General features: G+C 41.1%; 1 protein-coding gene across 5 annotated transcripts in view; it reads right to left on the bottom strand.

Moving 5' to 3' along the window:
* The window catches only part of PDE1A (phosphodiesterase 1A), a 350,365-nt gene that overhangs the window by 28,099 nt on the left and 307,569 nt on the right, over positions 1 to 14,697 (bottom strand). For 2 of the 5 annotated variants that reach the window (XM_019554259.1, XM_019554258.1), the window contains 3 exons: positions 10,551 to 10,814; positions 7,531 to 7,818; positions 2,649 to 2,933 (listed from right to left, as the gene is read on the bottom strand). The exons of 1 other annotated variant lie outside the window; for it this stretch is intronic. In XM_019554259.1, coding sequence (XP_019409804.1) covers positions 2,649 to 2,933; positions 7,531 to 7,818; positions 10,551 to 10,814 — 837 coding nt within the window. The remainder of the gene's footprint in view (positions 1 to 2,648; positions 2,934 to 7,530; positions 7,819 to 10,550; positions 10,815 to 14,697) is intronic. 2 more of the 5 variants (XM_019554260.1, XM_019554261.1) reach the window with 2 other exon arrangements.

Genomic DNA, 14,697 nt, shown 5'->3' with positions numbered 1-14,697 from the left:
TGGAAGGACGTGGGCAGTGGGGTTCTGCAGGGCTCGGTCCTCGGGCCCGCACTGTTCAACATCTTCATCAGTGATTTGGATGAGGGGGTAAAAAGCCCTGTTCAAATTCATTCTCCCTGATGCCACTTGAACCAGGAAAAGAGTGCCCACTGGGAGTGATGCCTCCTGGGATGCTGGAGGACTATTCTCAACTAACCTCGTGGAACAGTCTGACATGATTGTGACAAAAGCTCCCTAACACTAGCTGAAGATAATTCTCACCTAAAGAGGACTACCACTGAGGTAAGCACAAGGTATTTGGCTCATCTTTCCCTGCTTTAACATGCAGACTCTCCCGTTTTAGGAGCCCTTAACACATGTGAAAGGTAACGTGTAACAACACTCTAAGGTACTCAACTTTCAATTTGCTGGATGCATTTACATGTGCATTAAGTTTAGTATCTCTAATATGAGGTACTAACTAAATTCACAGTAATCAGCACTACTGCACAGTAACACCAGCACATGGACTTTTCATGATGCTTAATGCAGAGTAGACTAATTGTACTGTGCATTAGCATGGCTTTTGCTCTGGTGCAGTAATACATATCCCCTTCGCCACGTTTTAGAATTAGTCTGCTCTGCGTTAAGCATCTCATGTAGATACAACCACTAAAGCTCAATGTGGCATGCAATGTATGGCAAAAACCCAGAATGAGAGAGACAAGTAATTATTCATTCAGCAACTTGAAGTGCTGTGGATTTCATTCTTTTAGCATAAATTTCTCGTTATAGAACCTCAGCTTTATGAACCATTATTTCTGATTAAAATAATTTTCAATCCTAAAAAATGAGCTCCCCCTCCCCACCACAATGAGCGAGACTCTGCCAAATGAGCAATATTCAAGAAATATGCTAAGCCATATGCATATTTCTAGGTCACTGATTCTCAACTAGGGTGCTACAGCACCATGGGCTGCTTCCAGATCCTTTCAAGGATGCCAGATAATGTTTATACTGCTGGGTGCACAAACATGATTCACAAGATAAACCCACAGATTTCAACTAGGAATCTATAGTGTCAAAACACTGCCCTGTTCTGGTCTTTCTGAGTTCTTTGCAGCAGACTAGTTGATCTACTATTTTTCTGTTCAAAACTACCCAGTAAAGGCTAAGTCCCGGCATGTTCCAAGGGGTGCCTTGAGTCTATCTAGGGGTGCCTCATGTTTAAAAAGTTTGAGACTGACCGTTCTAGGAACTACTCTTAATATTTTAATTAGAAATGGAAGAAGTGAATGCCTCATGGCCTCAAAGTACAAAACCCATGTGGAAATTAGGTGGAAACACTAGTGTAACCAAGTCTCCTTAGTTTCCTTCAGTGGCAGAAGACTAAAGCCCAGATACTTATTCTGATGCCATCCCTGGTCAGATAATCACCCTCGATGCAATGGGGCCACTCAATCAATACTCCACGCTACAAACGTGGAAAAGGGTGGTAAAGCCGAGTGATCAATGGAAGAGCACTCTCTTGTCTCCCTGACCTCACACGTACACACACACACTGGCTACAGTAATGGTTGGACACATGGGGAAGTAAACTGCTTTAGGAAATAGAGAAGAATAACGGGTCAGTATGATATAAGGATGAACTGTAGTTCCAAGAGGCCCAGGTTAGTGCAGCCACACGCAGCCACAGCCATACCTAGTGTAAGGCCTTGAATGTTTGAATGTGCATGCCGGTGTGTGTGTGTTTGTGTGTGTGTGTGCGCACAGTGATGTGAAGGACCCTCAAGCATGTCGAAAAGTCTGAGGTAATACTTGCTTTTTATTACTTTGTTTCAAACCTTATTCTAAGCTCAAATTCAGAATAATTTGTTAAGTTAAAAATGGAATAGGACACAGTGCCTTCCTCTGAATTCATCAAGGGCACTCATATCATGTGGACATTTTGAGCCTGTTGTTGTTTGAATCCTAAAATTGTAGACCACAGCTCATTTCAATAAAGCCTTTTATATTTAACCATATTATGCAGTTATGGTTCTTTCTTGATTACTCTTTCCTTTCTCAACTCATGTTCAGAATATCACCTTCCTTACTAATGTCAATTTTTTCTGTGTTTCAGTTATCAAATTATATCTTCTTAATATGTTTGAAATTAATGATGGAAATAAGATTTCTTTTAGTGACAAATGATTGGGTTCTTAAAGTTCTGATTATGCTAAGTGCCTGAAATATGTGAGAGGCACTGTAAGCGAAGAAGCATGATTACCTATTCAAAAAGAAATGGTAAGTGGTTTCTACAGAGACATTTATTTCATTTCCTAGTAAAAATTTCTACAGCTGGCAATATATATCTTTTTAAATTATTCAGAATGTATACTAGTTTGGCTTCTGTGTTTTGGTATTTTAGGCTAAATAATTTCTTACTAAATATCAAACAATTATTATTGGAAGGATTATATTTATTCATATCATGTGTTTTTATTTGATGACACTTCAGTTTCTACACGTGCTTGAAGAAGGGGCATTTCTACACTATTGGCTCAAAACAGGAACTTATTTGAGTGTTTCATGGCTGCCAGAGGTTAACACGGATGTGACAGATATGGCTGCAGCTCCACTCTGGACAACTTCATTAGACTGAGATGTGTTTTGTGATGCAATGTTACCATTTAATGGGTCTGTGGGCTGTGTTTCTTGCTGTGCCTTGGTGAGATCTTTCTGGTTTGGATCAGAGTTAATGAATTTCTCCAAGCTGGATTCACTAGGAGAAGAGTCGAAAGTGATTACTTGTAGGACGATGGTTCTAGGAGTAGAGGGTCTTGGTACAGCTGTGCCATCACATCCCTGACTACTCTCATTTTGTGTCCTTGCTGCTTCTTCCTGTAATTGTGCATCTGTGGACTTTCTGCTTTGGTCTTTTTGCTGTTCACCAACATTTCTCACAAGTTCTTCTACAAAAAGGGAACAAAATATGTAAATTAGATATTAAATATATGCCATAACAGATTTGATTTAAAAAGCGTGGCTCTGTGTTAGAGTTGGAGTAGGAAACATTGTGTCCATGTACTATGGCTGGGAACTCTTGTATCATTTTTAGAGTTAGTACATGTGCACTAGTTTGTTAAAATGGGGTTGGATTCTGGTCACAGTTATGCAAGTGCAACTGAATGTGTGGTGGCTGGCTGTGAAGCCTCATATCTCAACTCCAGATGGAATCTGTGCTTCCATCTGCAGCTGAAGTATGAGGCTTTCAGAGAACAACATCACATACATAGAAATAACAGTAACAGGGAGGGGCTGCTCCTGAGTGCAATCCACATTTAGCAATGATAACTAAGCAATCAGCACAAATCTGTATAACTCCCATGGCAGATAGGCTGGGAAAAGGGGATATCAGAAGTAAGAAGTGCTGTAGAAGCTCAGAAGGAAAAGGAATGATCATTTAAAGGAAAAAGGAAAAGAAGGAAGAGCACTTTGAGGAAAGACACAAAACCGCTGGCACAAAAGTGAGCTTAGGAAGAGAGAATTTTAGGAGTGTTAGTACAGTACTACTCCTGTTGCTGATATAACAGTAATAGGGCAGTGGGGGGAAAAAACTTAGGATAATAAATGCCTCAGGGACAAAAAAGAAAGGAAAAGAAAAGGGGTCAAGAAAGGCATACCTCAACTGTGAAGAGAACTACAGAAAAACATTAGGAAGATGGCACAGACCTGAAAAGTGGGGAGTTCAGAAGGACAGAACTGAGCAGGAGACAGAGCTTGGTAAGAGAAGCTGAAGGATGGAAAGAGCAGGTGATGGAGATTTGTGAAGGATGACACAGAGCACACACTTTGGAAAGTATGTGGGGAACCTGGTAAGTTTAGCTCTACACTCACAATCTACATGAAGGGCCAAATGGCAAATGTTGTCTGGTTCCTACTTTCAACTTTGGAATACCTCTGTATTCTTGTATTTCCAAGAAACACGTAAATAGTGGAATGGACTGACTGCCCAGGGAAGTTGCGAACTGTATATTGCTAGAAGTGTTCAAGAAGACATTGGACAGCCACTGGTTGGGGATGATCTAGGTGTAGTTATGCCTAGCTTTTACTATGGGTATTTCTCATGCTCCTGGGCTTTGCTGGTTGCCCTGCCACGTGCCAAGGTGTATCCTTTCTGCCACATGTGTCAAGGTGTTTTCAAAGTTTCCTCAGACAGACTGGGTGTTGACTACAGAAAAGGCTTAGGACTTGCCAATGCTCCTGCTGGGACCAATGCCAGAGGTTCGTGGCTAGAGGGTCTTGCCCCTGTGCTCAAGGTCAGACTGACTGCCATACTTGGGGTAAGAAAAGATTTCTACCCCATGGTCAGTTTGGTATGGACTATGGAGTTTTCCTTCCCTCTACCTGGGATCTCTTGAGCATATATTGACAACATTTCATAGAAGCAACATGTTGGCTGCCATGGTTTCCCTGCTTTACCTATAACAGATTAGGGTATTAGGTCTGTTGTGTCAGGTTTAACAGTAATTTTAGGTAGAGTTTAGATTATGGATTGTATAGGATGGTTTGGATAGGGATGATTCTGCCTCAGGCAGGGAGTTGGACTAAATGATCTTTGGAGTTTTCTTCCAGTCCTACTTGTCTATGACTGAATGATTCTAAAATTCACAACCTCTAAAATCCATAAGTCCACAAACTCCCTGATTTTTTATGTGAATTCTTAAAATGCACATAATTGTATGGTGCTCACCATTATTAAAAGAAGAAATCAGCCAGAACTATTGTCCCTGATCTGCTAGCATGATATTAGCACTTAACTGGAACAAACTTTGGTTCTGTAATTGACAAAACCTAAAGCCTGACTAAAGCTGATCGTGTATTATTATGGAAAGGTAGACAGGTATCTGCAGCACACTTTGTAATCACATCTCTTTCATGACCAGTATTTAAGGGTTCCATATCACAACTCTTCTGAATCCTCAGGGCAGGTACTTTTGGACCACAAATCAATCTATGATTTGGAGACAGTAAAAAATGTTCCCTCCAAATCTGAGACAATTTTGCTACCTTTTACATGGACAATTGAAAAATAGCCATTTTATTTCTTCTCTGTTAGTTCTTAGAGTGATTTTTCGGATGCTAGAGCTCAACAAATACTTCAAATTCAATTTCAGATTTGGTTTCCTGTCCAGACTGTTTACAAAATATTAGAGAGACTTCCTTCTGGATCATGAGTCTTAAGGGGCCTTCTGATCCCTGCCAGGCTACTGTTTCTTCCAGAGACTAACACACAGCTGCTGATCTGAACTAGCTAGGTTAAAAGGTATTTAGAAATGTAGCTGTAGTTTGAAAGCAATTTGATGCAATTCTACCAAGTAACGCTAATTACAGCAGCTGCTGTCCAGGTTATAATCTGTCTACCTAAGTCTCCTGTCCCAAAGACTCTGATTTACATACCATGCTTGCCTGTGAATAAATGCTTCCATACGGCAGAGCTACAAGGGTTTTTCATTGACATTATAAAAAACCCAAGGAAATACCAAGAAAAAAATCTAAGCTAATCAAAATATAGTTAAGATACATAAATAAACTGAGGCGTAAACTTTAAGGAAATGTGTGGTAATCAAAATACAAGATGGAAAGAAGGAAATTTCAAATTAAGGTGATACTGATAAAAATCAGATGTTGGAAAGTATGTTCAACCAGGGTAGTTCAAACAGTTCGATGCTGCCTTTGTTGTGCTTCCAGAGAATGAACAGAAACTTGATATATTTCTCCCTCCATAATATAATATTGGGACAAAGTTAAAGTTAAGTGCTTTTTAAAAAATGGATGTCAATACTTTCCAGTTTTTTAATGTTTAGTGTATAATTTTAATATAGTATTCCAATTCTTTTTAAAAAGTTGTTTCTTTTTTACATTTCCAATACTTAAAAAGTCACACTTTTAATAACTAAATAATCTTACCTCAAAATGAACCTTTTCTTTTTTGGAAAAAAATTGAGAGCAGTGCAACCTTCACATTCCTGAGATGATATTTCAGGATACTTCAGAATAAAGGCTTAGTTTGCTATGCTGTAACAGGTAGCTATGATATTCATATTCAGAGGTGTAATTAGCCCGTATTGTGCCCTGGGTATGGTGGCACACAATACAACAGCACTGGCCAGAGGGTCACAGGTGCAGGGAGGGGAGAGGAGTTGTCACCTTTTTTGCTGCCAATATATACTGAACAGCCATTTAAACAGATTTTCAGTAGCAAAGAAAGGAGGTAGCATTTTCCCCCCACAGCAGCAAGTCTCCAGCTGTGGCTCCTGCACCATGCACTCCCACTGCTGCTCTACTCTCACTCCTGCCAGAGCTGGAGTTGCTGTTTTTGCACAAAAGGTTCAGGTGCACAGGGAAGGCTGAGAGGGGGGAACAAGGGATGGGAGGGTGAGGCACCACTCCAGCTCCATCCCAGCACCCTACTTAGGCAGAACCTGAAGCTCATGCCCCACTCACCCACTCATTGTTACACAACTGCCAAACAATCTCACATGTCTGACTGACTCAATTTATAGAACCAAATATTTAAAATATTAATATTTGTTTCCTTTAGAAACTGATTAATTCTCTCAATCTTGAGATGATAGAGGAAAAATAAATATTTCATTTGAACAATGCTGAAGGCCTGTTCTTATTATAGTGGACTCTTGTTTTAGGACTGACTTCTGAAAGCTTGCTATGAACTTTTTTCCAACTACTCAGTTGGTCTAATAAAAGCTATCACATCTAACCAAAGAACCTTTCCAGCCTGAGGTCAGTTATTTATTTATCTAGGCATTTATACCAGGCTTATCATACACATGTCTGAGTGCCTGGGTCATAGGACACCCTTCTTATGAAGTAGGAGAGTTACTATCCTACTGTGGTTGTGCCTCTCTGCTCTTAGGGCTGACCCACAATGTAGAAGTTAACCAGTTTGAAACACCTAAGGCTGTTTTCTATGCCAGACTGCACTGACTAAATATCACAACTAAATTTATTTAGGTGCACTGGCCAAATATCAGCAGAACATCATATGTTTAGTTACACTGGTGCAACTTTGTCCATAGACCATCCGTAAAAGAAGTTTGTATAAATGAAAACATTATTTCCTATTCTAAGTATGCGAAAAAAAAAAAAATCTGTGGAAATCTCAGAAATGTGGATTGGAAATGGTAGAGAAATGTTGACATTTTTATGGTGAATATTCTGTGCCTACTCAACCTGACATCCTTCTCATCTCTACAGTCAAAAAATGTTATTATACAATGTTTTCTCTTCTACAGTACTATCACCCCTTAGCGAAATTTTAACTCAGTTTACACAGTAACAGGTCCTGGTCTCGCTCCTATCAACACTACTGGCAAACTATCACAAGCTTCAGTGACAGCTGGACCAGGGTGAGAGCATAATTTTTTTGTCAATCCTTCCTAAGCCTGTGTGTGTTTTTCACCTTTAGAGAAATCCATATTCATGGCTCCACTGGGGTTTCTGCTACAGTTATTGCTTAATCTATCTTGAGATCTGAGCAGTGATTACCGTTCCACAGTGATAAAATTTCCATGTCACTCTTAGTCAAAGCTGCCTGAAAAAAAGAGAAGTTATCTGTCTGTTCTGGAAAAGTGTCAGCAGGGCAACCCAAGGGACTGGTTAGTGCACCGGATTCACGTTGAGGATCATCATGTATGTACTGCTCTATGATGATATCATCACTCTCATTAGGATGCAAATTCCTCGTCCTCGGTATCATGTCTCTCATCTCTTGTATATCTGACTCTATGTCCTGACCCACTTTGCTCCATGCAGCTTCATTCCCTATAAAATCCTCTGCAAAAGAGGAATAGAAAGAGATAAATAAAACTAGATCCTAAACAGATACATTTTCTTAACTATGTATGGATTATGCTATATGCTAATAAGAAAACATGAACTGTGGCTACCCATAGCAATTAAAAATATCCTTCTTTTTTATGTAGGAGCTATATGTTTATAGTGAAGGATTAATAAAGAAACATAATCAAAGTTATTTTCTGCCTAATACTAACACCCTGTTATCTCATCTGATCACACTGGTTTAACAGATAAATTAGTCCTAAACGATGCTGGAGTTTGGAAGGGAGCTTTTTGTCTAAAATTTAACTGGGGCAAGTTTCAGGTGGTATTGGTAGGGTAACAGAAGTAGAGCTGACATTTCAGTTCTGTAATAGTCTCTGGTTCTGCTCACTCAGCAGCTGGGAGCCTTCACCACAGTGGCTCTGCTGAGAGCCTATACTAGCAAGACGCTGACCTAGTCACCCTGTGGCACAGTTTTTAGGAGAGTAAAGCTCTGCCCCTTTAAAAGCACCTACTACCATGGGCAGCCAGAACCAGAGCTCAGAAACACTGCATCCACCTGGCTCTAGCCTGATCACTTCCAGCACAGATTGGCAAAGGGTGTCTGCCATGTAAACATGCACCCTGCTTCTCTCATCACCCTGTAGCAGCCAGAAGCCAGCTGCTTCTCTCCCTGGAAAGCTGGATCAAAACCCCTAGCATTTTCCTTGGGGAAATGCAACTAGGTGGTTGGCAAAGAATATATTGACAGCCATCATTGTGGAGGTATATATACCAAGTGTGACACACTGGCATGGTGGAGGACTTGTTAGACCCTTAGTTGTTCCTAGATAATGGCAAAGCAGTTTTTCTCCATTTGTTCCTGATGGAAAAGCTTTAACTTTTCTTATTGACTGTGTCTCTCATTGAAGTAATCTAGTCTTTGGAGACCTCAAATCAAGGCTACAGAAATGCATTCTCTGTGGAGAGCACACAAAGCTGGAGCTAATACAGATAAAATGTAACCAGTCATTTATGACACAATGCTATAGGTAGAATCCATTACTGTTGTTCTCTGCCATGAAACACTGGCTTCCAGAGCCTTAAACTTGCCAGGATCCTTACTTTTGTGGACTACTTTGGCCATTAGGTAGGGAGAAGGATAATTGTGGCTGTTATTTTAAGGGCATGAGGCATAACCAGTTCAGGATATATATCAGGCCTACTAAAACACTTAAAAAACCCTTTTTCCTGCCTTGTAAGAGATCAGTGTTATTCAGTGGGCTGTTTGTTTCTTTGCAATGGAAACTACTTCTCTGATTGGGATGGTTCAGACATTATTCAAATATTTTTTCTGGGCATATGGCTGCGCATGCTACCCATAAAGGAGTGTAGGAGAGAGAGAAAAAAAAGAAAAAGAGAAGGGAGCACCTACTTAATGCACTGTCTTCTTCTATTCATGTCAGTGTCTATCAGGTGGCGTCCCCTGCCAGAAGGCTACTGGGTGTGAAGGCTCAGCTGTAAGATCTGTCTTGGCAAAGTCTATACTTTTCTCCTTTCAGTATGTGGGCTTTAAACCACAGCCATTTTTATTTCTGGGCTCTTTCTAATATAAAAAATTACATCACAATCTCCCTAAAATTACTAAAATTAACAGGATCATTCCTAGTACTTCAAATATGCTGTAGCTTTTTCAAAATAATTTTATTTCATGTGCAGTATGATCACCAGTCACAAGAAGAAAACAGTGATCTGTAGCCAAGACATTGACTGTGCAGTTGCTACTGTACAACTAAATGACTGTGCAGTAATCCAAGTTATTGTACAGTAGCACCAATGAACACCTTCTTTTGTGATGCTACTGCTCAGTAGCCTACTATTACTGTGCTGTAGTGTCATGTCATGGTTGTTGCCACACAACACTACCGTGCAGTAGTGCATCTGTCTACTGCACAGTCAGTGTCTCATGTAGATGTGGCCTGTGTGTCTGAAACAATGCAGTCATTTTGGCCTTCAACAGCTGCCTCAGACATCTTCATTAGTGCAGGGAGTTTCTTTTTCTTCCCATTTTCTGGGGGTTTACTCTTTCCTCCATGAAGTCTTACATGCAGCCACCTTCTTTCTGGTTCAGCAAGCCTGAGATTGGAAATCAAGCCCTGATTTCTTGCATGTCAGTGTAGGATGGGATTATTAGTCTTGCCTTCACGGTTGTAAATTTGACTGGAAAGGCATCCATAATATTGATCACTTAACCATTCATTTTTAATTTAACCATGTTTTTTTGGATAGATATGGCTACCTCTCAGACAGGTTGTTTTAAAAATAAAATATTAAAACACCCCATCCTATTTCTAATGATCGTTTATAATGCCTTCTCAGAATTTTCCAGTTCAATAAGGCTGACAGTGTCTTGCCTTATTGCTGATCACAGCTAAAAAAACCTTGAACCCTTTCCTTAGTTGAAATTATCTCATCCAAAAGGTGACTTTCATTTTCTCATCATCGTCATCGTTCAGTAAGTAGAAACACAGACCTCCCTTCATCACTGTAGAGGCATCAAAGGCTCTGTAAGTAGCACAGACTCTTTTGCATCCTACACTAAGCCACTGAAGCAAAACAATAAGATAATATGAGCTCCCTTCAGAAGTTAGACTCCTCTAGCTAGAAATCAATTTGCACCTATCCATAAACATAAATTTGTCTCTGGATTTATTAGAGTTCGACCCAGGTGGAAATGTAAGGATTACCATATGACTCTGTTGTTTCCATAATATCATTGTCTTGTGGCTGTAGGAGCTCTGATGGGTCTGCATTATAAACTAAAATGTTGACTTCCATTGGCTCAGCTACATTACTATCAGAAGACTGTGGTACAGAACTAGCTGGAACACTTGCTGGTGGAGTTGAGACAGGATAGGGTTTAACAGATTGTGAAGAACTTTCTCTACAGCTTGGTACTGCCTCCTGTACTTCTGCTCTTCTACTATCTTGGATTGCAGATCTTTCTTTTCCTGAAATGTGAAGGTGAATAAGAGAGAAAGTATACCTTCAACCACCATCATCTATTATAGGTCTTGTAAGATATTACTAACTAAAATTACCACACCACTAAAGAATCTACTAACAAGTGTACAGAAGAAAAAATAGAAAGTCAAAGTACTCCACGTACATCTAGATACGGCCTATATTACAGCCACTTAAAGATATTTAAAATCTTATACTGTAAAACTCCAGGAGATCAAATTGTTGCAGAATCTAATTGTTCCTTCATTATCAATTGCAGCAGATAAATTAAATCAATTTACTTAATGCAACCACAGTGGCACTGAAGCAATTTAAAACTAACAGTTTACTAAATTAGAGAAACAGAAGAGTCTATTTCCAGTGCAGGTGTGACTATTTTAGGGATTATAATGATTAGTACTTTCCAAGTACAGACTCCATTTTGATTGTATTACTTTTCTGCCTTCTTTGCTACCTTTTTACCTCTATTTTTGGATCAAAATTTCAAGGGCTGTGTCATAACATGGTCTTTAGACATTGATGCTCTTCTATCTTAACAGAAATAAAAAAAAAAGAAAGTGGCTAGACAAAGAAAATAAGTTCTCAGGCAGGTAACTGAGAAATGGCTCATGTAGGTGGGCTGTTGAAAACATGACAAGGCAGTCTCTTATTAGCCATCTTAGAAGGATGAAGAAGAAACAAGAAGCCAAAAACAGGGGTGTGAAGGAGGAGAGACAAGACTATCCTGAACAGTCAAGAGGACTCTGACTTCAGTTCAAACAGTATTCCAAGAATCAAGGGGAAATTGAAGCAGGAGAGGGCACTTAAGTGGAACTCTTATGTCTCTTATTGTGCCCATTTTGCAAAATCTTTGAGCTTTGTGGTTCAGCTACCATGTCTTTCTATAGAATGAAGAATAGTAAATCAGAGTGTCTGTGAGGTTGGAGCTCTGGGAAATGCTGTACTTAAGCCATTTGAATGTCCTGGGAAATAAGCTGATGCTGGGGGTCCCAGGCTTGAGATGCCCAGGAAGTATGCTACAGAAACAGAGTGAGTGATTCAGAGAGCAATATATAGTGCTGGAACCTACATTAAGCAAGAGAAGTTGGTTGTGGGCCTATCTTGTGGGATTCAAAACCCTGTAACCTTGGTGAGTGCTCAGAAGGGACAGTGTGACTAGACTTAAAACTACAGCACCTATGATATACCCTGCCCATCTTGACCATTGGCAATGGACAGTAAATTTTATTTTTTTCTCTATAATACAGTAGAGAGTTGATTATCTAGAACAATCAATTAACCAGAAGGCTTTGTATTAACAAAACAGCATGAAGTTGGGTTTTGCTCGTTGGTGAGACACCTGTGCATTATTTACTTACTAGTGCTTTGAGATTTTAAAACATTGCACAGTATCATACATTTATTTCTTGTGGGTTTTAATATTTGCTGGAGAGTACATTAAAGTATAGTTTTCAGCACTTCATACTGTGGTGTTTGATTATCTAAAAATTATCCAGAATTATCATGACACTATGCCAGATAATTCAAGGCCTACTGTATTTCTATCATTAGGGACTTCCTGAAACTGCATTCACAGATTTTGTGGGGATGAAAATGGGCAATGTCAGCGAAATCCGTGAAATCTGCAGGGGGGAGCAAACTTACTGAAATTAAAATACTGGCTTCCCAGAGGGAGCCAGCAGTGCTTACAATGCTCTGGCCCAGCTCCGCAGCCTGCCAGAAAGGGCAGGTGGGGTGCAGAGGGTCTGCTCACACATAAAGGCCAGCCCAAGACAGCTGCTGCCCCTGTGCCTTGCTGCTGATTGGCTGAGCAGGCTGCCTGTCATGTAGCCCTGCTCCGCTCCACCAGTCAGCAGCAAGGGGTGGGTCTTTATGACAGACAGCCCTCACAATCAGTCAGTGCTGATGGGCAGGGCTGGATGATGGACAGCCTCTGCAGCCAATCAGCAGCGAGGGGCAGAGCTACTGGGGCCCTTTGGCCAATCAAAAGCATGAGGGGCCCTTGCTGTGATCAGCCCAAGAAAATGGTGGTGGGTCCCACAATTCCCCCACTAAATCAACTAGCCACCTCCTTGAGTTAGGTAGATCCCTACCTATAATCCATATCTTAACCTTTTGTGAATATGTGTGTGGGTGTATGTATGCATGCACACATACTCACATCTGCACAAATACACATACAGCCTTCTCCTCACTTCCAGTTTCTGAAACAAAGTTTATCACAGTATATGACATCATACCATAAATTCTATTGTAATGTTTGTAATCTGTGGCACTTCTGAGGCCAAAACACATCATGTTTGAGATTCCTTCAGACAACCTCAAAGAACCAACTGTTTCATTGACAGACAAAATTTTTTTTAAAGAAGGTTCAATCAAAATGTGTGCTGAATGGCTGCCTCATGCTGTTAATGAAAACATTTAACATCTAGGGCTTAATCCTATTTCTAGTTTTCTTTTGGAGTTGAGCCTTTAAGTGGCAGTCCCTTAAAAAGATTAGGACATCCAGAGTGTTGTAGAGCAGTGGTCTCCAAACTTTTTTGATCGCGCACCCCTATCAGTAAAAAATTTTTGCGCACCCCCCCGCAATATATGTATATTTCTATAAATATAAATATAAATAGAAGTTCTAATATTTTCTTCCCACACCCCAATAGATCATCTTGTGCACCCCCTGGGGTGCACACACCCCACTTTGGAGACCACTGTTGCAGAGAATGGAAAACATATTTTAAAGGAACATACTAAGGAAATGGCTAAATAATTCACTTTCAGACTGGACATATATCTACATAAGTTCATGGGTACATAATTATGCATACAGAATAATATATTTTTCCAAACTAATAATAATGATCTAGAAATTATAACTTTGGATCATAGTATCATAGGAAAATAGGCCTGGAAGGGACCTTATGGGTGCCTCCTGATGAGCAGGGATGTGCATTTCCCTAGGGACAAGGAGTAGTGGTACATCTTGTGCTGCTGCTACTTGTCCCTGGTGAAAGCCCATGCCACACACACTCTGGTGTGAGGCGGGTTACTCCAGGTGGGGTAGGGGAGGCTGCAGCCAGCAACTGTGCTGGCCCCAGCAGCCTTATCTTGGGATCTGGGGGCCTCCAGAAGCTGCAGCCACCTGGGCAGCGGCTGGAGTATGGCTTCAACCAGCAGTCCCCCACTTTGGCAGTGTGCACTGCAACCAATAGCGCCGCCTCATTTTTGGCATGTTTTTTTTTTTTACACCAGAATTGCCCAGGGTCACCTCCCCACTCCCCCGCACTGCAAAGTAGCACAGCAGGGAACACCTGCATGTGTGGTGTGTCACGCCACAGACGGGTCTGTGGTGCCACATGCCTCACATCCATGCTCATCTGGATGCAGCTCATGGGCGCGTCCAGACAAGCGCGCACATCCCTGTTGCCCCGCCTCAAACCCCTCTGAGGTGGGGCAACAGGCATGTGCTGGAACAAAAAAAAGTTCCCTGCGCTACAAGTTTGCAGTGCGGGAAGAAAATCAGACCCCTAGATATCCAGGGATCTAAAAAGGCACACTGCAATGGAGCGGAGCAAGGCATGGTTCAATTCCATGCCCGGAGCCAGTCCTCCAAAAGAGACACTCTGGTTTTGGCCAGAGTGTCTCTTCGGTGTTCCTACTGCCCCCAGTGCTGCCCAAGGTAAGTTGGTGGGGGGGTTTCATGGGTGTCAGGGGGGTGAGGGTTGGCAGGGGGATGTGGGGGAGATGTCCCTGAGGCTGCAGGGGAACTGCACAGCTTGTGCTCCAAAAGATAAGCTCTGGTTTTGGCCAGAGCATCTCTTTGGTGTTCCTGCTGCCCCTGGCACTGTCCAAGGTAAGTTGAGGGTGGGTTTCATA

The sequence above is a fragment of the Crocodylus porosus genome, unplaced genomic scaffold (genome assembly GCF_001723895.1).
Source record: "Crocodylus porosus isolate Cpor-Errol unplaced genomic scaffold, CroPor_comp1, whole genome shotgun sequence".
NCBI classification, from domain to species: Eukaryota; Metazoa; Chordata; order Crocodylia; family Crocodylidae; genus Crocodylus; species Crocodylus porosus.
The sequence above is the reverse complement of the archived record's forward strand: the minus strand, read 5'-3'. Positions and strand labels throughout refer to the sequence as shown.